Source organism: Penicillium waksmanii, assembly GCF_028829765.1.
Source record: "Penicillium waksmanii strain IBT 27052 chromosome Unknown utg000001l:1.0-4852451.0:1.0-4856178.0, whole genome shotgun sequence".
In the NCBI taxonomy this organism is placed as follows: Eukaryota; Fungi; Ascomycota; class Eurotiomycetes; order Eurotiales; family Aspergillaceae; genus Penicillium; species Penicillium waksmanii.
The window spans coordinates 4682138-4693140 of NW_026643248.1; the positions used below are offsets into that span (position 1 = coordinate 4682138).

The 11003-nt window shown below is 48.3% G+C and overlaps 2 protein-coding genes across 2 annotated transcripts; one reads left to right on the forward strand and one right to left on the reverse strand.

Moving 5' to 3' along the window:
* Positions 1–3342: 3342 nt before the first annotated feature.
* N7481_001600 (uncharacterized protein) lies at positions 3343–3963 on the forward strand (the record flags this gene model as incomplete). Its single annotated transcript, XM_057260819.1, has 2 exons — positions 3343–3752; positions 3816–3963. The coding sequence occupies 2 exons, from the start codon at positions 3343–3345 to the stop codon at positions 3961–3963; spliced, it is 558 nt and encodes a 185-aa protein (XP_057128651.1).
* A 577-nt stretch (positions 3964–4540) lies between these two features.
* Positions 4541–4762, reverse strand: N7481_001601 (uncharacterized protein; the record flags this gene model as incomplete). Its single annotated transcript, XM_057260820.1, has 1 exon — positions 4541–4762. One exon carries the CDS (start codon positions 4760–4762, stop codon positions 4541–4543), a length of 222 nt encoding a protein of 73 aa, XP_057128652.1.
* Between the last annotated feature and the right edge of the window lie 6241 nt (positions 4763–11003).

An 11003-nucleotide genomic window follows, 5' to 3' on the forward strand; every position in this document is an offset into this window, starting at 1 on the left:
CCTTGGCTACTTTGAGCGAGGCTGCAGTAAGCCCCCTCCCCAAAAAAATTTCCCCCTTTCCTGTCAAAGCAAATCATTGTTCAAATTATCACGGATAGAAGAACTTTATATTGAGACGCTGTCATTTCCAGGTTCAAGCCGATCGAGTTGATATTAGATTTAATATGCAGCCTCGAGTGAGGAAAATCGAGACTCCATTAATGAAAAACAAGGAGCCGGAATTAGATGAAATGTGATTGCGTGTCCAAATTAATTAAGAAGGATCAGCCCTTCAGACTCGCGTGTGACAGCGGAGACGAGCAGTTGGAAGGGTTAAAGTTGTTGTCCAAGTTGAAGAATAATTGATGATATATCTCTTCTTTCTGTACAAAGCTGTGACGCAGTCATCATTCTAGTAGACCACACGCTATTGAACACATCGCTAGCTTTCTTCCACAAGCCTCGTCGTAATTCCCACAGCTTCGGGCAATCCACCAGGACGTAGACTACTCTTTGTTGCGGGGCTTGTGCTGGTATTGTTCTCAGTATGGTGTAGCTTACATAATAGTTGTCGACTGGTTTCTTGCGCTGCCTCATTATCTCCTTGGAAAGGAAATACATTAGCATAGTCACTCATGGTTAGGGGTTCATACCCAACGGCCACAAACCATTTCAACAAAGAACGCCAGATACGGCGTCGTCAGGAAACCAGTAGGTTACAAGACAGAACGTGCAGACTGGCATTTCTTTTACCATAATCTACACTACAAAACGTAGTAACATGGGCTGATGTTGACATTTGTTTTGTATAGAAATCGGATCAGACTAATTTGAGGGAGCCCTTAGCATGCTTAATTTGGCTCTTCTAAATTTTGATCACCATATACTCCTATCAGACCGAATATAGATGCTAAATCTAAAAATAAAAGAGTAAGAGGCTGAATCTTTAGTAAATGATCAGAACCGCTCACTTCCATACTTTGGAACAACACCTTAGATATATCCAAGGCGGACCTTAAACTGGAGCGAGTCCGCAAGCTTGGAAAAGAATTTGGATATGTTCACGCATCCTGGATGTGCTAAACAGTGAGCTAGCAAACGTGTCTCATTACGAATGGTATGCAACTTCATAGCCGGATCTTGAAGTTGAACCATGACAATACTCAAGGGAACTGTGATTAAGTGGATTCGGAATAACCCAATGTGAGGATGAAGGAGATTTGAGAGTGCAACAATCAATTTGCCGCAGGATGCTTCTGGGCTCAGGCTACACAGCCTGAGTTCATCTTCTCCGAGCATTTTGCTTAGAGTATCGCAGATAAGAGTGGATGTGGCCCAGTGCAAGCTCATTAAGTGCAGCATAGAGATTTCGGATGGATCTAATAGTGCTCTCCCCATACTCATATCCCAAAGTGGCTCAACTTGGACCCAAGACTGTACGAGAACAGAATTTTCCGCACGCCACCAAGCAAGCTTATCGTTTAACCGAAGGCAGTATTGTAGAATACTTTGAAGTTTCATTTCTGCCAACACTGGATCACTATCAATAATTTTGTGATATTCATCGAATTCATGGAATGCCGTCGGGACTTGGGCCAATATGTCAAGAATGTGGTCACGTGGTGTTTTGGCAAAAACGCTCCATGGTAATGTCGCCCATGTCCTTTCAGTAAGAAACGAGGTTTTTCGATTCTTGAGAGCTAGAGAGATCTGGACGAAAATCTACATCAGCTAAACCTCTAAAAATGGCAGTAGTGGGGCGCTGCTATCATGACTAACCAAGAACAATCTATCATCAACAAACACTTGGTGGGCCAGACCTGTCGCATAGAAAGCCGGGCCATTCGAGAGAAGCAGTGATATCTCGCCTACGATATGTGTCATCCAGCCAAGACTCTGCGCGGTTGGGGGCTGGCGGTCTGTTTCAATGAAAAAGGCCTAGTGTATGTCAGCGACGGAGGGGTTACGAGATACTTGAAAGCTTTTGGGAGAATCTCACCTCATAAATACTGAAAATTCGTATTGCACTCATGAGGCCGACCCCACGATCTCTACCCGGTCGGCTGAGGGCTACAGTCATGTCACGAAGCGCTTCTGTATAAAAACGGAGACTGTTTTCCCTTATCCAATCATCGTTCTCTTGTAAGTTAACGACCGCGAGACACAAAGCTGCGGTAGCTTTGCTCAAGACACCGGTCTGTGATGCCGCATTTGCCATAGGTTCGACTATCCCCCCAAGTGGCACGACCACCCAGTTGAGGGTCCAATTGCCGCCCACCTGGGAGATAAGTTTCCCAAAATCTGCTCAGCATATTTGCAATATGAACAGATCGGATTAATTCTCTCTGATAGACATATTGAAGCTCTCCATTCTCCTTCGATGCCTTCAAACTAAGAGACGCACGGGACTCGGAGATATCTTCCGCGGTGACATTACGGAACTCGTAAGACCTTTGATAGCCCAGACAAAGTACGCATGATTTACGGCATTGTCCACAAGAAGGCTTTTGCCGGTCGCACTGGGTGAGGTCTATCAGTTCTGTCACTGACAAGGTAAAGCCGTCATTTTGTGACGAGCCATCAAAAAAGCGAGCACATACCCCTTTCTTTCGTCTCAAACAAGTCAAGCATGCAGTCGATCGACCCTCGGTACGGACCATAATCGTTTTGGGTTCAATGAAAATTCAATATGTACCCTGAGCAGAATAGCACACCGCAGGCTGTTCAGTAACAGAAATCGGAATTTCGGCTATGCGTGTTGATTCAAGGGAGTTGCACCGGAAATTGATGCTAGTTGATGTCTGAAGCGATAACCCTTCAAAATTATTGGTAGCTCAACCCAAGCTTATCACAACTTGTGGGTTTATTGGCTATTACAAGGGCAATCAGATGGTACGTTCCTAATGTAGGGCTCATTCTGACTATAAATGTTGGCAATGGATTGCGCGAGCTGCAGGAAATACGAGGGCGGGGCAGAATCTTGTTCCGCTTACATTGTAGGCCCACCCCATCATAGGTCCCGTCTTGTAGCATTAATCAAGTCACTAAACCCAAAATAGAAAATTTCTGCGCCGCCTGCATTTTGAACTTTAAAATCGCTTCTGGCAACGCCATTTTCTTATAGGCATCCCATCACATCTTGGATTTCATTTTCTCTCCTTTCCAACATTGGGTCACAAGCCCGAGATTTCCGAAAAGTGCTCGCTGGCTGAGAAAATCTACTTCAACGATGCTCCACTGAATCAGCTATAAAAGAATACATAATTCCAGTGCAAAAACATTGACAAACCTACACTCTTTCTCCCATTTCGATCGCTCTTCACCCAAACTGATCGGGCCACGTATTTTTGCCTAATCGTCACAATGAAAATCAACTCCATTCTTTGCAAGGCTACTTTGTGTTCCTTGTTTAGCTCCTTTCCTACCGCTGCTGGCTTTGCCTGCTGCAGAGATGATATTACTACCAAGGAATTCCATGACGCCCTCCTGCACAAATACACCGCCATGTGGGCGGGCAATCTGTCACTTATTGACGATATTTTTCATCCCAACGTGGAGCTCCACGTCGACCGTTTTCCCTCGAGAACTGGCAAAGGCAGCACAGCGACCCATGTGACAAACAGAACAGGGTTGAAGGACTTCATCACAAGATCGCGAGCCGGTTGGGACGAGTATTATTTTCAACCTATTCGAACCGTGGCAGCTGAGCACACAATTGCTGCTCGATGGATTATGCATGGGATTCTTGGAGCAGATTTCAAGACCTTTCCGACGTTAGTTGATTTGATGAGGCCGTTAGATCTTATTTCTGAGAGTGTGCTAAACGTTTAATATAGACCATTGAAGGCAGGGGACCCTGTCACCTACAACGGGACGGATTTCTTAGTACAAGACGACTGTACAGGGCATATTCGAGAAGTGTACATCGCTTCGGACTCCATTTCGTACTTCCATACGATGAACTTGACAGAGATCACTGTTTAAGTCCATATTGGAAGAAGGAAAATGGATGAACCGAATTGCAGAAGGTTGATAAGGGCGGAATTTGTGTCGTTATATGCTACAACTGTTCCCGAGCTTGTTCAACATAGGAATATTAGAACATAAGATCGTATTTTTCCGAGGGTATTGTTTCGATTCATAGTATACTAGTAAGCTCTGGTATCTCAATTGGTCGTCAAAATGTTTCAAATTGGTATTGAGATATATCACAAAAGATTGAGATCGTTCTAGTATGATTGGCGCTATTGTTACCGGGCCAATAATATATCATGTGGATCCTGGAAAATCCGAGGTCTATGTGATGATTGGGTGGAGGCCGTTCCCGCTCAATTTCCTGAATGTCCTGAGCGAAAAATAAATCTAATTAGGAAGAAAAGGAATCGATATGCCCTAGCGAACCCTAGCGGTATCCGCATAGCGTTTGCTACATAGCGTGCATGGGTCCCCCCCCCCCAATCCGTGACTTGAACAGCGAGCCGCCGCTGAGCCGCCCCCATTCGCGTCCCTGCCCATGTGATGGTACTTTCTATCGGAGTTTGGCATTACCGAAGATATATTACTAGATAAGCAAAGCCATGCCCGGCGCCATCGCAGCAGCCGAGCCCCCGAAAATCGCACAAAATCCATCCCAAGTAGACACCCTGCTACGGAGTTTATCCGCAGCATTTCCCGTAGCCTCAGAGATAGCAGTGCCAGATCCAGTCTCAGTCCCAGTATATTTGGCACTGTTAGACCCACCTGTAAACCCAGCTGCCTCCAGATCAGACCAACGGTGCACCATGGTAACCACGGGAACAAAAGAGACAGCCATTAACACACGCTCAATTCCATGAGAGAAAGATGTAGACGAGGTCGATGTAGTAGCACTCACAAATGAATTGACGTCGTAGGTGTTTGCCTTCGTGGTGCCGGCATGTACATGTGTCCTGGTGACCTTCTCCCAATTGTAGTCACTATCAACGTAGCCCCCCCCCCCCCAAGGAAGACCGTGCTACTCCAAAGTGGAGAAAGGATTAACATCGAACCAATCATATAAGAGGGTCGTAGGATTGGTAGAAGGCGCTCAGGCTCGTCCTTACTCTCCACTGAACCTGAGAGTGGAAGCGGGTATATTACAGCAGGGAGGTGAGAAGTCTCTCCCGGGTGCCCGCACGACTGAGGCGCTTGCTGTTTATTTTGCAGACCCATGAAATTTCCAGGTGTCAGAGATCGAACTTATATAGTAGCTTGGGTATTTGGTCGCTGACCAAACATTGTGCCTTTTTGGCCTGTTAGCCTAGTGGTAAACCCCAAGCAACCGCACCCCTGACACCTGGCATAGTGGGTCCCAGGAGCCATTCCGCCGCTCCTAGAGCAACATATGCTCCTATGGATAATAGCGTGATACTGGAAAGGGACATACGATCCTGGTGCCGTCACAAGAAACCCTGGAAGCCCAAGGAGGAAACAATGTCTTGTTCGAAGGCGCTTACTTAGCTTGAGCCACTGCAATGCTTCCTGAGGATGAGGGTGACTTGTGGGCCATCATATACCATACTGCTCAGGACTGGGAGAAAGGTTTTGCCCTGCAATACAGTCAGTTGCAGTCTTGGCTCAATAAGATTTCGGTATCACTTAGCGCCCGGGGATACATCTGTGAGGTCACTGAGCGTCGGCCACCAAGACGAGTCAAAGTGACTGATTCAATGATTGACTGAATTGTACCTTGCAAAACTACAAATGCAAGGATTCTTGGCTTTCGAAATTATAGGAAAGTCAGATGGGACAAACTTCCGTCAGATAAAATGATAGGACCTATATGGGCGAGGGCGATTCATGTTAGGGGTGTTGGGGGTGCTTCGTATAGCGGACGAAGGGGATGTATAGCCGTTTAAGCCCATTTGGATAGAACCTCGACTAGTTGCTTTCAAAACAGAATAATAATGAACCGTCACAGCCACCCAAATAAGACTGAGGGTAGAAATTAGGACCAAGACTCACATTGAACACTCCACTGTTGTCTCATTGCATCCAGAGTGCATTGCTTCAAGCACCGGCCCCAGTGGCGTGGAGGCAGTGCCTGGGAAATCCCTGGGGGAGCTCCCCGGAACTTGGCTCTCCTAGGAATTAGGAATGTGATCCTGGGGGTATCGGCAGTGCTGCTATTACAATTCGCTTTAAGGGACTTTCATTCTTCGCGACGCATTCTTGTACTAGGAGCTACCTTGATGGATTCGATACGATGATTGCCATGTAGCGGCATGACGTACGATATAAACTCGCCTAGCCGCTCTTTTCACGAGACCGTCATAACCCTACGCGCAATCATATTGCCCTATCCTTGCTCGCCACCCCAATATTCATTATGGTTCGTAACGGATATCCTTTATGTTGGCAACTACATACTAAACTAGAGGCAGCCCCATCTGCGAGGTCTACCGAATTCAATCCTATACAGAGTTGCAGCATATCTCGAGAGCAGCGAGATATTTGCTCTTGCGAGATCATGTCGAAATCTCCAAACTAGGCTACAGCCAGTCATACTTGCAATCAACGTTGAATGTCAAAGAGCAATTTACTCGGCCTCGCTGCCATGAGCAACGATATTGACCTCGCCGAAAGACTCCTATGTCGCAGGGCAGACGTCAACGCGTTCTTTCGAGGGAAGACCCCGCTGATGAGAGCTCTCAAGTACTCATCCCATGACGTATTGCAGCTCCTGCTGGAAAGCCCCACGCTGGATATCAACCCCCAAAACCAGGCGCAAGAAAGCGCGCTATGGTATGCTGTCACATACGGAACTTCTTCTGTGGTACAGAGCTTGCTGCAGGTCCCAAGGTTGCAAATTGACCTCCCGCACAGGCGAGGACGAACGGCACTCCATCTCGCGGTCTGGTGGGGCAAAACGGACCTGGCGCGTCTGCTCCTCTCCAGCGGCAGCGATCCTCTCACTACAGATGACTTTGGCAAGTCACCCCGCGCATGGGCATGGCGCATCGGCCGGCCGTCCATAAAGTGGATTTTTGTAGGCCCACAGGAAGCTAGACACTCGCTCTCTTTCCACAGGCCATCCGCCGGTATTCAGACCACTGATAACAGCTAGCTGCCGCTCCACCAAGCAGTAGCCCATGGATCCGCAGACGCTGTCAAGCTACTTCTGACGCAGAAGGAGCTGGCCTTGGATGCTCAGGATCACAATGGGGACACTCCACTCCACCTCGCTGTTCGATGTCGGCGTCTGGCAGTGGTGGAATTGCTGTTGAGCCACCCGTGCGCCGACATAAACTGTCGATACAAAGACGGCAACACTCCGCTCTGGTTGTCGACGTTCTTATCGCGCGATGACATGACCGAGAGGCTGTTAAAGGCGGGTGGCATTGATATCAACTTTGTGGGTGGTCGTGGTCAGACCCAATCGCCTTCCACTTCGCTGCACCACGCGGTCGCAAGGAGTGACACTGTCGCTCTGCGGGGGCTTCTCGAGATACCTGGCATCGACCCAAATCTCTGTGTGACAGGCGTCTCTCCTTTCTCCGCGGCGGCCGCGAAAGGCAGCACTCATGCGATGGCGATGCTCTTGAACAAGGGAGGCTTAGAGATCAATGCGACCGAGTTGGCAGATCCGCCCCTCTGTCGAGCGGTGGAAAACGGCCGCTTGGAAGCGGTAAAGCTCTTGGTCCGGCAGGGCGAGGCTCTGGCAATTAACCAGAGCACTGTTACCGTCCAAGACACCGCCCTGTGTCTCGCCGCCCGGGCGGGCGACTCGGAGATGGTGCGAGTTTTACTGCGCCATCCCAAAGTTGATCCCAACCATCAGAATCGTTGGTTCGAGGATCCTTTGTTGCTTGCAGTTAAAAGCGGACACTTGGTGGTCGTTGAAATGCTGCTGCAGGACCCGAGAATGAGGCTTACCAGTTTGTGGGCATCGCTTTATTTTGCCGAGGAGGGTCCAATTCGGCAGGCAATCCAGAAGCGGGTCAATGATCTCCGCAGCCGTCGAAGTACAAGTACAGTCTCATCATTAAAATGGAGAATCGGTGGATTCCTCAAAAATCAGCAAAAGACTTGTACGGCAGGGCGATACAAACTGCATTGAAAGGCCGGCGGAGGTGTGGAATGGGATGGTGGAAGGCCAGGAACTTGATGGATTGAGAATAATGCCAACCGTCATAGGACGCGGCGTTGATAGCTCGACAGTAATCAAGTATAAATAATGCCACAGAATGTTTCTCTCTGCATCAATTCATGAACGACCCTGTTGTTGATCCTCATCTATGCGATATGGCAAACGGGCTTAGATTGAAACATGCGTCGTTATAGAGCTCCATTCCGGGTAAGAAGCTGATAATTGCGGGTGTGGAGAACATGTTGGGCTTCGCGTGCCTTCTGTCATGATAGCATATAAGAAACCTCTGAAGATTCTCTTCTCCCAGCCCATGCAGCTCACTTCGTACATAAAGAAAATGGACGCACCAGATCGCTCTTCATCGACCGAGCGACCAATTAAAAGACAGCGGCAGCGCCCCAAACACTCTGGGGATGACACTACCGCCAACCTGCATGGCATATTCCAAAAACCTTCGGGGCGTGAAAGTATCGAGTTCAAGATCAGAAACTTCCCAGTAGCAACATGGGAGCCTAATTGACATGTAATAGAACACTACCGGCGCTGCCAGCCTTTTGCCAACTGAGGCCAAGCAGATTTTTCGGATGGGCTCTTCCATCTCTCGGCCAACTCTCGACCTACTCGATCTATTCCTATGTCTCTGGCAATGTTATGTTGTCAAATCTGCCGAGAAAATTCGACTGCAACGCGAGCGACGTCAACTTCGGCTGTCAAATGACGAACTAAAAGCCGAAAATGGTCTTCTACAGCAGCGTTGTAATGAGCAGGCCCTGGTACTCTGGGACCGTGGGTGCGCAGCCCACGCTGTTTAGAATGGAATCATGTCGATATTACGGACGTGTGACCGGAATTCTGACTAAGAAAATTATCTCTGAGTGATGAACAAACATTGGTGAAAATGTATGAAAGCGAGGACGCGAGATGATCTTTTCTTACTCTCAACGGGCATGACCGTTGAGACGTCGATGCAGTCGAGAGTTAATTCCCGTTGAACTTGTGACTACCCATACCTTGCTCAAATAGAAGTATCGATGGACCTTTGATTAGTACGATGTCTGGCTCTGATAAGAAGGTTAAATTGGCCTATTGCTCGCTCCCTTTCTAACCCGCAAGTTCGTCGATCTAATACCAATGATCCAGTGCTGTTCTCTCCAATTCCTTGAACTCTCGACTTCCGAGTAAATGAACCATCTGGCCCAAATTGGTTGGTAAAGTCCATTTCACATCTCTCAAAACGCATACTTACCGCCATGCAGACTTTGTTTCTGATGATGACATCCACGCAGCTTGGCAGGAGTCCTCTAACGTACCCGCTGTGCCCCCTGTCTTGCTACCGACCGCCGCGGATTGAAGCAAACTTCATTCAACTTATCAGGGGTCTCCAGCTCAGAGATTCACGGGCTATCTTTGGTCGAATGTGTTTTTTATCCGAATTTTGAAACCCAACAAAGCTTTCCGTGGACAGGTCCGGATCCTCTGTCTCCGTCTACCAAGGCGGAGGATATTTTTGTATACTTTTCTGCCTTCTTGCTACCGGAGAAAGTCTACTGGGTGGAATTTCGTCTTTCAAGATTTGACTCTCTCAGTGATGAGTTGATGAGTGAGCACCTTTTCTTCCTGCCACGATTAGAGACAGCGATGGGGAATCTGTCTCGTGTGCGCAAGCAGATTCTCGACATCATCTTCCAAGTATGCTCTGCGGTGCAGACAGCCCTCTTCCGGCTGTCGATATGGCCCCGCTTGGAACCTCTTCCTTACACTCAGCACTTCGTGGAGTCGCCGCACACTACGCTGCCTACGTTGCCATGCCTTGATTCAGGGTTCTTCGTCCAGAACCTCCACGGAAATTTCGAGTAGAAGTGGCAGTTGAACTAGAAATATAGATTTTGAGATGCAATCAGTTTTTTCCACCCGGGGAAACAGTACAGCTACCTGCGTTAGGCTATTCACTGTGTTATATTACTCATTGTACTGGAACTTATTCCCAATAGTGTCTAGATACACACACACACACACACACACACACACACACACACACAATTTATTAACGCCCGGCGGCTGAACCGAAAGGGCAACTATCACTGATCTAAATTTACATGCCTTAGCTAATGCTGTGCCTCCTTAGAGCCCATATAAGATTCCTTTCAGTGTATGTCATCTCAGATGTCAATATCTTAGCGGGTCCTTGTGGGTTAGTGTTGAGTTAGTAGACTTGCTTGAAGGCGCTTCTCCAAGTGTTCAACATCCTATCCTCGGCAATTGAAGCGCGTCTACCGTCTCTGGCACAAGGTAGTTGGTGGGGGTTAGATTGGGGTTGGGGTGGGGTAGGGTTAATCTGTGTTGGTCGACACGGTTAAGCGGCGTCGAGTCGGCCCGTGGCGATTGCAAACCGTATTGTGGCTCGCACTGCTTCCAAATTCGGCTTCCAGTTCTGGTCATCCAAAGGCGATTTTCCGCCTAGGAAAAATGATATGTTGGCTCGGTTAGTGAGTGTACATTGCAGCATTTCCGTCCGGTGTGTGGTCCACCGCTGACATCGAAAGAGGAAGTGCTCCACGGTCTCTCTGGCTTGTCCACATGCGCATTGATCCGTCTCTGCAACGTTGCAAGTACTGATTTGTATTCCTAAGCTAAGCAAGCCTAATAATACATTGTGGAGGTGGCAGCATGTCTACCTACATAGACCCTCCACCTTACGTCCCCTTCGATCCTTTTCCGCATCCTTCGCGGGGCACAGCCGGTTCCGCAAGTCAATACCAGTTTGCACCTTAAGCCTACTTCCATAGCCGCCCTAAAGACTCCATCCTCGATAGCCATCTTCAGAATCCTATTCTCTCAGTAGACCGACACGCGCGTCCGTCCTCTCGAGCCATATAGAAAGTGTCGTATCTGCGGTCCGCCCACCCAGTCTTCCGTC